The 15,601-nt window shown below is 44.9% G+C and overlaps 1 protein-coding gene across 2 annotated transcripts in view; it reads left to right on the forward strand.

Annotated features, from left to right (window-relative positions):
- Window positions 1–15,601, forward strand: part of Ano6 (anoctamin 6) — a 175,736-nt gene that overhangs the window by 110,777 nt on the left and 49,358 nt on the right. For both annotated transcript variants that reach the window (XM_034516714.2, XM_034516713.2), the window contains 5 exons: window positions 4,199–4,264; window positions 5,309–5,593; window positions 5,837–5,950; window positions 7,881–7,996; window positions 11,389–11,523. In XM_034516714.2, coding sequence (XP_034372605.1) covers window positions 4,199–4,264; window positions 5,309–5,593; window positions 5,837–5,950; window positions 7,881–7,996; window positions 11,389–11,523 — 716 coding nt within the window. The remainder of the gene's footprint in view (window positions 1–4,198; window positions 4,265–5,308; window positions 5,594–5,836; window positions 5,951–7,880; window positions 7,997–11,388; window positions 11,524–15,601) is intronic.

Raw genomic sequence — 15,601 nt, forward strand, 5'->3', positions numbered from 1 at the left:
TGGAAAAGATACCGGGGAAGTGGACCTGTTTAGAAATGGTTCTTTGGAGCAAATCCCTTTGGTGTCATCTGGAAATCGGCAGTTTGGTTCACAGGTCAGCAGCAGCAGCTCGATCCATTCACAAACACTTCACAGGTACACCAGCAGTCCAGTTTGGTGGAGTCAGGATAGCAAACATGGATGGCGGCACTGTGTATCAGAGACAGCCAGGCCTCAGCCTCAGCAGGAGGGACCAGCGGGAACACCAGGAGAAGTTCTCAGCTGTGCCTCTCTAAGCAAAGGGAAAACCAGCCAAGATGCAAGACCCACAAGCACTGCACAGCGAGCTCTAGAAGCAAGCCAAGCTCAGCCTCTGTCACTGTCCATCGAGTCCTTTTTATACTCCCTCCAAACATAATATGTCCTCCATGGATCTTGCTTCAGCACATGTGTCTGTCCCACCTGACATCACTCTACCAATCAGTCCAAGTCCTCAGAAGCGGCAAGACGCCATGGCACATGTGTTTGCCTTAGCAAAATGCCAGCCGACACGACTGACTTTCCAAAGAACCCTCAAGTTTCCACTTCAACCATGGCCAACAGCAACTTGGGAAGAGAAGAGTTTATTTCATTTTACAACTCTTAGGCCACACCCTACCAACTGAGGGAGACCGTGGTGGGAATGGAAAGTGGGAACCTAGAGGCAAGAACCGATGCAGAGGCCATGGAGGATGCTGCTTGCCGACTTGATCCTCATAGCTTGTTCTGACTGCTTTCTTATAGAACCCAGGACCACCTGCCCAAGAACGGCACTGCCCATAGTGGGCTAAGCCCTTCTGCATCAATCATCAACTAAGGAAGTGCCCTACAGATTTGCCTACAAGCAATCTGATGGATGCACTTTCTAAGTTGAGGTTCCCTCTCTCATATGATTGTAACTTGCGTCAACTTGGAAGAAGAGGAGTTGGAGGAGAAGGGGGAAAGAAAAGAGGGGAAGAGGAAGAGGAGGAAGAAGAAAGAAGAGAGGGGAAGAGGAGGAGGAAGAGAAGGAGAAAGGGGAAGATGAGGAAGAGGAAAGAAGAAGAGAGGGAAAGAGGAGGAGGAGGAGGAGGAGGAGGAGGAAGAAGAGGAGGAGAAAAAGGAAAAAGAAGCCTGTAACAACTGCAATAACAAAAGAACCATTCAGGACACAGGGTCTAGAGTAGACCTGAACTTGACCAGACACTAGGGCAGTGGTTTTCAACCTGTGTATCTCAACCCCTTTGGGAACTGAATGACCCTTTCACAGGGGTTGCATAACAGATATTTACATTGTAATTTATAACAGCAAAATTACAGTTATGAAGCAGCAATGAAATACTTTTATTATCGGGGATCAGTCACCACAACACGAGGAGCTGTATTGAAGGGGTCGCAGCATTAGGAAGGCTGAGAGCCACTGAACTAGGGAGCGGAGGATTCACTGCGCATGCCTGCTGTAGTGGATGCAGGTTCTGCAGTGACCTGAAACATGGGATGTCCATTGCAAACAACAGGCATCCGCTGCATTGCCTGGAAACATGTAAGTGTTTTTGCCCTAACATGGGAGAAAGTCTGTGGACATGGACGGTTTCTCTGTAGATCTATTGCATACATGGAAAGATATTCTTTGTGTTTTGACAAGTTTGTAAATTTCCTGAATAACAGAACCTTAGTAAGCATTCATATAAAAACCTAATAAATGCATAGAGTGCAGTGATCTCCCTTCACCTGTGAGGGATGCATTCCTAGACCCCAGGAGATGTCCCAAGCTATAGACAGTACCAAATACCGAACTCTGCACACGTGTGCATGCATGCACACAGACACAAGTGACACACACACACAGATGACACACACACCACATTATGCTTTACCACTAATTGTATCATGTTCTGTGGCTCTCACATCTGTGGCCTGAACTTTGACAGAGAACTAGTGTGAATTTCTCTCTCTTTCACAATGTCATGGAAGATTCATTCTCGCCACAAATCTTAGCAACTTCAGCCTGTTATTTTCTTAGTATAGTTAAGAATCTCCATCTTTCACACACACACACACACACACACACACACACACACACACGGGGTTAGGGAGACTGACTGACTGACTGACTTACTGGCCTGTGCTTTTGAAACCTCAAAGCCTGCCCCCAGTGACATAGCCGGTCAAACAAAGCCGTGCCTCTTAACCCTTCCCAAACAGGTCTATGGACTTGAAAGCAAACATTCAAGTATATGCACCTATGAGGGCCATTCTCATTCCCACCCCACACAGTCCAAGTGTCTTCACTGGTAAGGAAGGCCAGGAATACGGTTGCATTGCCGTAACACAGAGAGCAAACACGAGCACTAGACTCCAGATGGAGAAATGCTGTGGAGATAAGAGTTATTTCCCAAAATGAGCTGGAAATAAGATGGGCCAGAGGTAGAAAAGATCAAAAATGCCCAAAGACTATTGGGCGAGGTGGTGAGGCTGCCCTCAGAGCGTCCTAGCACTTGCCGGGAACCAGGTGGGAAAGCAGCACCTTGAGTCTCCTCACGGTTTTGAGTCCAGGGCTTCAGCCTAGCCAGGCGCTCCTCTCTGGATGTTCTAACACTTGCTTAGGTGGCTCTCTCCTCTAGGTTATGTCTCATGTGTGCACAGTGGTATTTGCTTATTATTAGAACTGTGAGGTCACAGTACAAATAAAACCATGTCCGGTTCTGATGTTTCTGTAGAATGTCACCAGGGACAGTCTGTGTGGACTCAGGGTATGTGCGTGTGAACTGGATATTCACAACTTATTAACGGGATTTTTCTGTGTGTGGGGGGGGGCACAGCACCTCAGGGCCTTCTCTGGTCCTCACAGGGACAAGTCAGGAGTGGTGCTGTTTGTGTAAAGTGGCTGGTGCTACTCCTGGACTATCATGACCTCTGTCCAGCAGCATGTGGCTGTTGCGTAAAAAAAAAAAAAAGAAAGAAAAGGAAAAGAAAAAAGAGAAAAGACTTCATCCACCATTCTCAGCTGTCATCAGGGAGAGGGCTTCCGCTAGAATGAGAATTCAGATCTATGAGCGTCAGGTAGTTTACTTTGTGTGAAAATCTCTCCTGCGGTATGAACAGATGAAAAAGCAGGGCACAGGGGCCTCGGTTTCCTCGCATGGACTGTGATGACATGCAGTCCGAGCTTCAGCTCCTTCTCCTCCCATCTTCTCTGTCTCTCTCATGGTACAACTGCTTCCTAAGTGATGTCTCCCTGCTACTGTTCTGCTCAACACCATGTCCAGTAGCAATGCGAGCAGGAAAGGATCTATTTTAGCTTCTGCCTTTCAGGACATCATGAAGGGCTATCAGGGCGGAAGTCCGCACGTCTGCGGGATTTTCTTATGTCCTGACCCTCTGTCTGCAGACTCCTGGCCATACAGCATAATAGTACATCCAGTGTATCTAGCAAAAGTAAAGTCATATCAGATCTGCAGATGGCTATACATTTTTCACTTAATGATTTTTTAGTTTGAATTAAGAAGTATAAGACTAGTAGTTTCTTAAGTATTTACTTTTTAAGTTTTGTTTCTGTTCTGCATGCACGTCTAAGTGAGTTGGCGTCGTAACTTGGGCATGGGACTATATCATCAGATAGTTCCCTGTTTTGTATACTTAGAGATGTTTGGCTTTATGAACATTTCATTTCGAATATTTTGAATCTTGTTAGAGTTTTTTGTGTTGTATTGTCTTAGTTAAGGCATGCATGGAATGTGTGTGTGTGTGTGTGTGTGTGTGTGTGTAAATCTACATGTGTCTAATATTGAATCATTTGAATATATAATATAGAAATAAAAATTTAAAATCTGGAATCTCTCACTTTGGAAAATAACATCAATGAATGAAACTCAAAAAGTTCCTTTTCTGTGCTCTTGGGAGCCAGAGATTGTGTCACATCAATTTTATAGATGTCTAAGGGCCCAAAGCCCCACAAGGCCCCCCTCAGCCCTCAAAGAGAAGCCAGGGAATCCGTTATACACCCTTGCATTCTCTTGGAGGCTAACACTTCCGTAACACTAGCGGGCTCACTACTTTTGTTCCATTTTGAGCAAATATGTCTCCTCAAGGCCAATAGTTTTTTAAGAAAATAGTTTCTTAAATAGTTTTAAGAAAAAAAATTAGTCTTTTCTGCTAAGCCTGGCTGCCTGTCTAACATGTATTCCGTTTCTTTTGTCAGAGGAAAAGACAAGCATACGAATCTAACCTCATCTGCCATGGCCTGCAGCTGGAAGCTACAAGATCTGTAAGTGTTAGTTTCTTTGAAACCATTGCTATCCACTGTGCCTGGGACCTTATGCATCCCCTGGAATTGAGGAAGAGGGGGCGTGGCACAGGAAATGTGCAGCCAGTGTGGGAAAGGAGACAGACAAAGCCTGTACCACAGGACAGTGAGATGGCTCAGTGGGCAAAGTACCCTCCACAAATCCTGATGGCCTGAGTTTAGTCCCAGGATTGCATGGCTGGGGACAAGAGGGGGCCACTGAGAGTCATCCTCTGATTTCCACATGTGGTCACTGGGTACACCATGTATATACTTCTGTCTTCGAAAAAAGCATGACTTCAGTTGTATTACTTGCTGATTCCTTTAATACGTAGACTTATCTATAGCAGTTAGGGTAATCCCTTATCATCAATGACCATATAGCCAATGGATACATATAAATTAAGCAGCCCATTTCCAGGTTTAATTTTTCTTTCATTCGTATAACACTGCCATGAATATTCTAGTGTTATTCCAAGTCACTAACTTAGATTGTATGTTGACAAATATACGGTTGGCTTTTCTCACCTAAACTATTACTAGTTTGAGCCTTGGGGGATGGCTCAGCATTTAGGAACATTTGCTGCTCCTGTGGAGGACAAGCGTTCAGTTCCCAGCACATCTGCCTGTAACACTAACTCCAAGGGATCTGGCACTCTCTTCTGGCTGCTGTGGGCCACCTGCATGCACAAGTACACATACGTAGTGTGCACGCACAAGTGTATATACAGCCACTCACAAATAAGACTTAAAAATAAATATTTTTAAAAATTACTAGTCTTACATTTCTTAACTCAAGCTAAAGGTTTATCTTTCATATATATATTAAGTAATATATATTAAAATTTATATACATACATATATATGTATGTATGTATATAAAATCATTTGTAGATCTGATATCTTCACCTTTGCTAATGTCCTGCTTACATGGATTTTTATTTTAAAACCTACTGGAACAGGGGGCAGGAATCTGTGCCTTCAGCTTGTGACAATCGTTGTTTGGCTTCTGTCGTCCCTTCGTAGGTTTCAGATGACAAGCTTGTGTTCGTGAAAGTACACGCGCCCTGGGAAGTACTGTGCACCTACGCTGAGATCATGCACATCAAGCTCCCCCTAAAGCCAAACGACCTGAAAACGCGTTCAGCCTTTGGCACCCTCAACTGGTTCACCAAGGTCCTGCGAGTGAATGAGAGTCTCATCAAGCCAGAGCAGGAGTTCTTCACTGCCCCGTTTGAGAAGAGCCGGATGAATGACTTCTACATCCTTGACAGAGATTCCTTCTTCAATCCTGCCACCAGAAGCCGTATTGTACGTCTAAACTGAATATGGTTTCTGTTTTGCTTGTGACTTGAAACCTGCTGTTGAATAATTAGCCGCTTGGTTGAGTTGTTGTGGTTGTGTGTTTAGAAACAGAAACCTACTAACTATTGTCAACAGTGTCGGTATGATTTCAATACTGACAGTTTTCTGCTATAGTAATAAACAATGGTTGCATGGGCTAGTTCTACCGTAAAAAAAAAAAACACATAGTCTGTTTTGAAATCTTTTTAGGTTTATTTCATCCTCTCTCGGGTCAAATATCAAGTGATGAACAACGTTAACAAATTTGGGATTAATAGACTTGTCAGTTCTGGGATCTACAAAGCAGCGTTCCCTCTGCACGACGTAAGTCAAATGGCCAAACCGCAGCTGTCCATGAGTGCTCTGGTGAGACAGGGAAGGACTAGACTTCTTGGCCTTCTGTCTCTTCCTCCATAAGACAGAGATGATGTTGTGAAAGATCACACACTGATCCAGGGCAGAGAGATGCAGAAAGTATCTTCACTCTTCCATCCTTTGGATGGAGACCTGGGGTAGAGATGGCGCTGGGTTTTAAGGACTAGGGGGAATGAACAGTTCCCTGCTGTGGGTAACATGGCGACAACACAGATCATACAGGGCAGCACTCACTCTGTGTCAGAAAGTAAAGTCCCACTCTTCCGCTCCCTAACTAGATGCCCTTGTGAGACGTCTATTCTCTCTGCTCCCTCATGTCCTTATCAGTAAGGAATGTGTTGTCATGGTTCCTAGCTCATGGAGTTGTTCCAAGAGTCAATTAAATTTATGTAAACTATTAGTCCCTGTCATATAAATGATAGCTAGTTTCATAATTACCGACAGATGTCATTATAGAAAAAAAGCAGGGCTGTCTATTTGTTTGTTTGTAAGGAAAACGTGTTAGAAATCCTCATTTGACATTTTCAGTAAATAGACTTTTCCCCCTTGAAATACTATTTTCAGGCTGTATCACAGCTTTTAAAATGGGGCTTATCGGGATTCATGTCACAGTGACAAAGCACCATATTATTGACACTAAGGAAGGACTGTTCAAAGGGTATAGTGGCCCATTGGATTCAGGAGTATTTATAAAGCTGCCAGCATATCTCCTATGGACTGAATTTTTAAAATATGATCACTCCAGCCCTTCAGGACCACTATATGTGAGGTCATTATATATCTAAAAATGTTTACTGTATCCTGTCGTGGAATTATGCTAAATACCACATCAATCCCACTGTTATTTTGCTGCACTTACTACCAATCTGTCTAAATCTCTGCAGAAAAAAAAAAAAAAAAAAAAAAAAGAACACTTTGCTTGATCACTGCTACTTTGTGTTACGTGAATTGGGGGTTGAAGACAATCTCGAAGTGCACAATGTATCCAAACAAAACTAGAACATCAAACAAGTGCTTGACTCACATGGAGAAGCAGAGAGTGGGAGGCAGGGTCAAGATGGCAAGGACCGAGCCTCTTGGGAGATCAGTGGCCACCAAGCCTGACAGTTTGATCTGTTTTTGTGCCCCAACAAAATTAGCAATGGAAACTTAAGAACCTCAGAGACAGTTGCATATTGTACTCTGGATGTTAGCATGGGACAATGCCATCCTAGAATGTTGCATTTGCCCATTCTTCCCTACCCCAGTCTTCCCTATCTCTAAGTCTGGAGTAATCTTGTGGTGATACTATGGTTCTGTGCATGAACAGGAAAATGGGTCAGACAGGGAAAAGGGGGATTGGATTCAAGCAGAGGCAGGAGGCTCTGTTTCTTGGGTGACACGATACAATTTCTGCTGCATGTTTTCTATGTATCATCAGCATAACTGCTGAACTGAGAGTCAATGAAGCACTAGCTTTAGCAGTGGCCTTGTGTTCACCAGCCAGTATTCTGGTCTCTCCACCATCCAAGGCAGGGTAGGCTTTCAGACAGATGTTCCTTGATTGTGAGGACCTAAGGTATTGGGTAGTCCAGTTTCTCATTGATTAGCATGGCTTCACTTTAGGACACCAACATCCTCAGTCCCCCCCCCCCCTTGCTCTCTAGGAGTAACAGCTGGTGGCATCACTATCCAAGCATCCATTGCTATGTCTATTCCCAAATAACCTCCAAGGGCAACACTGATCACCCTTATTTTAGAATCACTAAATAGTAAATGGCATATCTGTCCCTTCTCACAAGGGGGGGTGGGGCAGTTCCCTCAATGGCCATTAGTGCCCTATTTAACAGATTTGTAAACTGAGGACCATGACGCTCATCTCTTTCTTTCTGCTTCTCAGTGCAAATTCAACTATGAGTCAGAGGACCCCAGCTGTCCTAGCGAGCGCTACCTCCTGTACAGGGAATGGGCTCACCCTCGGAGTATATACAAGAAACAGCCCTTGGATCTCATCAGGTGAGCAGAAGAGAATAGTCCACTGAGAAGCACTCAGAGATGCCCTATGGTGTGGGCAGGGCAGCTTTCACACACCCTTGCCAACAGGAGGGGCTTACCCAGCTTTGTGTTATTCAGAGGTTTCTCATCCCAGGGTTTCTTATGTACCCACAGTAGATAGATCAAGGCTTATGTGTCTTAGTGTCTGCTCTTAAATCGATGGTGAAATCTGCCCTGGATTTAATCCCTGGTTCTGAACATAAAATCCAGTCCCTTCTTACCCTGCAGGTCCAACAGTCTCATTGGTCTCATGGCCCAACTTGACAGTCATAGATTGGTCTTTCAGGCATGGCTGTCTCCATCTTGAGTCACCCCATGGACACACTCTCTGCCCCAGCATGACTTAGGTGGGCAGAAAGTATCAGTGTGATCCCACCATGAATGCAAAGACTCTTTTCACTCCCAGGAACTGCCCAGGGGTTAGAGGTTACCCGTCAGGGACTTAGAATTCTTTTTTGCACAGGAGTGTTATTAACTCATCATGTGCTGCTAGATGTCATTTTATTACCTCATAGGAAATCATGACTGCATGGGGCTTGTGTCTCAGAACATTTCCTATTAGATTCTGGTAGTTTGGGTACTGTGATGTTGAAGCATGCGTCTGTCCTATGTGTTTGCTGCAGTGACATCATCCCTGTCCAATGACTTGACCTGCTTTGTGCAGGGAAACTTGACATGTCACATCATGTGCTCCCATTGTCATGGTTTCCTCTTTCCTCTGTCTTTGTGAAGGTGAAGGTCTTGAGTGGTCCAGTTTATCACTGGTTACCACGGCCTCACTTTGGGGCATCAGCATCCTCTGGCTCCCACCACCTGTCTGCCTTGCTTTCTAGGAGTCACAGCTGCTGGCATCACTATCCAAACATTCATTGCTATGTCTAAGTACCAAATAACCTCCAAGGGCAATATAGCGATTACTCATTAAAAATCATTTGTTAGATTAATTATCTCATAAAGACTCATTTAATTATTTCATTTGGCCCTCCATAGTCCTGCCTTGTTTAATATTATCTGGATTATTGTCACAGGTGTACTTCTATGGACTCCGATTACCCTGTAGATAAAATAGTAGCATGTGGATATAGACATGTAAACAGTTACTTACCCTGGGCATTCATGAGGAACTGGTTTCCAGAGCCTCTGAGAATAAGGAGTCCTGTTCAAGTCCTTTATGTAAAAGGCCACAACCTTTACATGGCCCGTGCCCTTCTTCCCATGGACTTTAAATCATTTTTCAATCACTCGTAATCCCTAGGGTGGTGTAAATGACATGTATGTTGGTGGGTTCTCTGCTGCGCCGTGTAGGGAGTAAGCAGAAAAGAAGTCTCTATGTTCAATGCAGATGAAGTCTTCCCCCCCCCTCCCCTCCCACTCCCATGCCTTCAGGCTAGACTGGGTGTGGTCAGCATGGGATAGCCCTAGATTCCAACCCCCCCTTGGTGTTTTCAGTTAGCAATTGACTGAACCACAGGTGGAGGGCTTACTATATTTGTGGTTGCCATCTGTGTGAGGTTTCTGTTTTATTAATGACCTTCCATAGGAAACCAGTTGTGTAGACTGCACAGCAGTGGGTCTGATGGGTTCTTATCTTAGGTAAACCAAATGCATTTGTTAACTGCCCTGCCCCATTCTATCTATGAGCTTCCTTTCTTTGCTTCACCTCCTATAACCTCCTGAGCCCTCAGGTTGGTGACCTTTGCCTACAGTTTCATGGGATCATCAAAAGGGGGAAATTGGATCAGGTGGTGGCTCATGCCTTTAATCCCAGAACTTCTGAGGTAGAGACAGGCAGATCTCTGGGTTCAAGGCTAGCCTGGTCTATACAGTGAGTTCTAGAATAGCCAGGGATACACAGTGAGGGGCTCTTTTTCAAAAACAGGGGGAGGTGGATTCTCTTTGTAAAAGTGAACCAAGCAAACTAGAAAAGGCTTCCAGCCCACGAGCCCTTTGGCACCGCTTAAGCCTCTTTCAAAACATAGCAAGAATGTGTTAAAGACAGGCCAAAATGGCCCACACCCTTGCCACGGTCTTTCCTCCAGGCACCATCCCAAGCCTGCTATTTTCTGGCTAGACACCAAGTCCCTGTCATATGAAAGTGTCATCCTATGCTCCTCTCCACGTGAGTCGTAGCCAGCCTTCCTTTGCAGCCTGTGGCGCTGGGCTGACCACTGTCCCATGATCTGGTCCAGCCTCCTGGAGATCTAGGCTATGCTTCCAGCTGAGTTCCCTACTACATGAGTGTCTTAGTTGGGGTTTTATTCCTGCGAACAGACACCATGACCAAGGCAACTCTTATAAGGACAACATTTAACTGGGGCTGGCTTACAGGTTCAGAGGTTCAGTCCATTATCATCAAGGCAGGAGCATGGCAGCCTCCAGGCAGGCATGGTGCAGGAGGAGCTGAGAGGTCTACATCTTCATCTGAAGGCTGCTAGAAGACTTTCAGACAGCTAAGATGAGGGTCTTAAGCCCACGCTCATAGTGATACAGCTACTCCAACAAGGCCACACCTCCAAATAGTGCCACTCCCCGGGCCAAGCATGTACAAACCATCACAATGAGGCTCAAGGAGACGGCTCAGGTCCATACAAAACCTGAAGACCCCCATACATCTCCAAGCCTGGAAACACTTGAGCCCACAGACCAAGACAGACCTAAAAGCAACTCATAGAAACCCAGTAATGCTGCCCAGGCCTCACTCACCACTCTGGAAGGGACAGGTTTTTTTTCTGCATCTTGTTCATCTTATTACCTATGGTCAGAACTAAGGCGATGTTTTGTGAGAGAGACTGACTTCACAGAACGACTCCTATTTTCCTACTGGTATTTAGTGTACCATAGGCGTATAGGTGCGTTTGTGTAGAGAGAAGCCATGGTTTGGAAGTGGGGTGACACCATATGGGGTCAGAAATGTACCCTGTACTTGGGAAGACACCTGTGTTGCCATCTGTAAGGTTTGGGTTTTACACTGCACTTCTAGCATTTTCTCCAAGTACCTAATAATTCAGCTAGCTGAATGGGCAGAACACTCCCACACATTGAAGGGCCTTTCAGAGTCTGTAACATGGTGTTCATCTTCACAGAGAGAAAGGGGATACCCTTTCTGCCCCGTCTGCAATGCTTCTTCCTTCCTTGCTTTTAAATTCACTTTGCTTCTGCTCGTGTAACATCCTCTCTGTTCCATAGTTAAACTCAGGCGCCGGTGTGACGGTGAGCATGCTGGAAGGTGAAGGGAATCAGGGTTTTTTTCTTTAAAATGCCTCCTTAACTTAAAAACTAAGCAGCCATGCTAGGACGAAGCTGCAGAGTGATGAGCCTCTAAAAATACCTTCTTTCTCCCCCTCTCTCCCCAGGAAGTATTACGGAGAGAAGATTGGAATCTACTTTGCTTGGCTGGGCTATTACACACAGATGCTCCTTCTAGCAGCTGTGGTGGGCGTGGCCTGCTTCCTCTATGGATATTTTGATCAGGATAACTGCACTTGGAGGTAATCTCACTCTAACCCTTGTTGCCACATTAATTAGTCCAAAAGTGTTTCCAGGGTTTTAGACTGGGCAAAGAAGAACTCATTGCAAACACACATTGCATGATCTAGCCCCTTTGTTCTGAGAATAGTAACAAAGCAAATGAAAAACATTTTTCTCAGATCATCTAACACAGCCTCTGACAGGAGCACTATGTCTAGGGGATGTGTACACACACATACACACACACACACACACACACACACACACACACACACGTCAACATTTTAAGAATGAATGTATGTAGAAAGGACAGAAGAGAAGGCTGCCTTTGAACTTCTGGCTTCTGAGGGATGCTTCCCACAGCTTTGCAGACCTGGGCCAATGAAAGCTCTGAATTCTTAGGGTCCTTCTGAGAAAGCTGGTGATTTTTCTGCATTTCGAAATGATGTTTTTCTTAAATTAAGAGTTGCATGATTGAAAATTCAAGTGGCCAGTTGGGGTTTTGTTGTTTTACCATTACAAAATTATTCCTTATAATGTCAGAAGGGGAATAACCAAGCACCTGATAATCCGTTTGTGCTTGGTACTAGAATTCAAATGCCAGCTTCATCTTAGGACAGTGGTTCTCAACCTGTGGGTCTCGACCCCCCTGGGGCCAAATGACCTTTTCACAGGGGTCCTTTAAGACCATCAGAAAACATAGATAGGTACATTATGACTTATAGCTAGCAAAATTACAGTTATGAAGTAGCAACAAAAATAATTTTATGTCTGGGGGTCACCACAGCATGAGGAACTGTATTAAAGGGTCACAGCACGAGGAAGGTTGAGAACCACTGCTCTAAGGGAAGTCTCTGGATGCTGGGGTGGGGGAATGCTGGATTTTGAGGTGCTTTGGAGAGTTGTTTTATCATGCATCTGCTTTTGGTGTTCTCTCCTGTCTCCTGATGGAATGGCCTCTATCCAGGTGTAACGGGCAGATGGTGGCTCATGGGCTTCAGTGCTGAGGTGATGACATTTTTCAAGCCCTGAGCATATGAGACTGGCTCTGAGGCTGGATGGTTGCCAGCCCAATATATAGACACATTGCCTATTCCACTGACAGGCTGCAGAGCCTGTGTGCCCACCATGTCTGTTGGAAGTCTTCTCTCTCTTGTAAAAAAGAATCTGCAACTAAGGTCTGAACGTTGCTGCCTTCTCCCTCCATTTGTCTTCCACTTCTTCCTTGGACTAATGTTCCACTTCCGCTTGGCATCCCAGAATAGATCTTCAGGGTGAGCAGGCTTCACTTTTGTAAGGTCCATCTGTGTATGAGTATCTGTGTGCACTAGATGGTAATGATGGTGGTGGTGGTGTGTGTGTGTGTGTGTGTGTGTGTGTATGTTAGATAGATTGGATGTTGGCTGTGGTCCGTGCACATGAATATAGGAGCATGTAGAAGCCAGAGCAGAACTTGTATCTTGCTCTCTTGCTGTCAGTCTTATCATCTTGAGACAGCATCCTTCACTGACCCAGAAGCTCACCTTTTTCCTAATCTGGCTCACCACTGAGTTTCTGGGATTCTACTGTCTCTGTCCCCCAGTATTTGCAGTGTTGTTCATGTCATGCTGGCTTTAGAGGCTAAAAGATGAAAGACAGAAAGGGTGTGGCCTCTTCCTCCACAGTTACAGAAAGCCACCGAGGTACAGGCAGAGTGAGGCAGAGCAGTCTTTGCATGACGGTCCTTAGAGTTTGTTTTGTGAAGCTGGGAAAGTGAAGCCTGGTTGCCGTGGAGACCCCAAAAGGTTGAAGATGCCAGAGCCATGAGATATCTGCCAAGAAGAGAGCTGCATGCAGGGAGTAGAATCAGTCCAGAAGGCTTGTCCTTTGCAGCAGCAAAGCTGGGTAGGCAGAGCCATCTAAGCACTTTGAAACCAACATCTAAGACACCAAATTTGTAACTATGAGATTTGTCATTTTCCCTGTTGGGTCCTGGTCTTTCTTTGATCCATTATTTCTTCACTCTGCCCCTATGCCTCTTTCTTCAGATGGTAATATATAATCGTTACCATTATAGGTTAAACGTGTGTGATCTGCTTTTTGATCCTTTGGGGGAGGTGCAATTAAGAGATCACCTTAATTCTCAAAAGAAACATTGGGCTTAGGACTTGAAATTTTTCGTAAAGACTATGGGGACTTTTGAGGTTGGATTACATACATTTTGCTTTATGATATAGCCATAAGTCTATGGGGCCAAGGAGTGAATGAGAAATGTTTCCCATTGGCTCAGGCATCTTAACACTTTGTCCCCAGTTGGTGGCGCTGTTGGGGGAGGCTTAAGAAGTGTGGCCTTGCAGGAGGCATTACATCACTGGGATGGGCTTTGAGACTTTCTAGTCTCACCCCACTTCCAGTTTGCTCCCTCTGTTTCATGCTTAGGCCTGAGATGGGATCTCTCAGCTTCTGGCTCCCGCCGCATGCAGACATAATGAACCCTTACCTCTCTGGAACTGTAAGCCAAATTACACTCTTCTATAAGCTACCATGGTCATGGCATTTACCATAGCAACAGAATCGTAACCAAAACAACCCCAAAAGAATCCAGTGCCCATTAGCAGTGATCTCCTGAGTACCCATTTCCTTAGGCTCTAGGAAGCACTAATGTACTTTGGTTTCTATAGACCTGTGTGTTGTGGATATTGTATAAGTCAAGCTATGTAGTGCATGGTCTATCGTGATTACGTGGCCTTCCGTGACTATGTAGCCTTTCATTATTGCTTTCCATCACTCACACTGTCTCGAGGTTTTTTTGTTGAAGTATTTATTGATACCCCAATCCCTTTTGGTGCCAAATAATATCCCATTGCATGGGTATGCTACATTTCTTATCTGTACAGCAATGGTGGCGGCTAGGGCTCTTAGAAATATTTATGTCTGCTGAGAACATTTACTTGACACGTTGTCACAGGGACATATGGTTTCATACCTCTTGAGGATATGCCAAAGAGTGGAGTTCTTGGGCTTTAAATAAAGTTTCTGTTTAACATTGTGAGAAACTATCAAAGCACTGTCCAGATGACTGCTGTTTTACATTCCTCTATAAGAAGTCCAGATTCTCCAGGTACTGTAAGTGGGCACTTTTCTTGGTTTTGTTTTTATGTTTTGGAATTGGCTGTGATGGTTTGTATATGCTTGGCCCAGGAAGTGGCACTATTAGGAGGTGTGGCCTTGTTGGAGTAGGTGTGGCCTTGTTAGAGTAGGTGTGTCACTGTGGGTATGGGCTTTAAGACCCTCATTTTAGCTGCCTGGAAGTCAGTCTTCCACTAGCAGCCTTCATATGAAGATGTAGCACTCTGAGCTCCTCCTGCACTATGCCTGCCTGGATGCTACCATACTCCCACCATGATGATAATGGACTGAACCTCTGAAGCTGTAAGCCAGCCCCAATTAAATGTCCTTTATAAGACTTGACTTGATTATACTGTCTGTTCAGCAATGAAACCCTAAGACATCGGCCATCTCATTCAATACAAGAGGTATATCGTGGCTGTTGTGGTTTTCTTCAACATAGACTGGTGTTGCGCCTCCTCTCTGGGTTTATCACTGGTTTGACTTTAGAGAAATGTCTCTTGGAATCTTCCATCTGTAGTTGTGTCGACTTGGAATTAACTAATATGTGCTCAGCATCGCAGTCCCTTATCAGATGCTGTCTTTGTCTGTTTTGGGTGATACCACAACAGACAGAGGAGTTTGTGAACAATGAATTTATTCCTCACGATTCTGCATGTTAGGAGCTCATGATGAAGGTGGTAATTTGCTGTCTCTTGGGGGCTGGGCAGAGTCTGGAAGGAGCCAGTGTGTGCCCTTCCTGGCCTGACACCCAGTTGTTGGTTTTTTCTTTACTTGCATAAGTTCCTCCTTTACTCTCGATTCTTGCAGCTGTGGAATCTAGGCACACAGCTCGCTTTATGACTTACCAAACATTATCCCACTCCTTCTGGACCCTGGGTTTCTGATGGGGAATTATGCTTTCTCTCTGATGAGCTTTCTATGTGGCTAGTCACGTGTCTTTCTCTGAATTCTTTCCTGGGGCTCTCTTCTCCTGACCCTTTGAGTATG

Source organism: Arvicanthis niloticus, chromosome 13 (genome assembly GCF_011762505.2).
Source record: "Arvicanthis niloticus isolate mArvNil1 chromosome 13, mArvNil1.pat.X, whole genome shotgun sequence".
In the NCBI taxonomy this organism is placed as follows: domain Eukaryota; kingdom Metazoa; phylum Chordata; class Mammalia; order Rodentia; family Muridae; genus Arvicanthis; species Arvicanthis niloticus.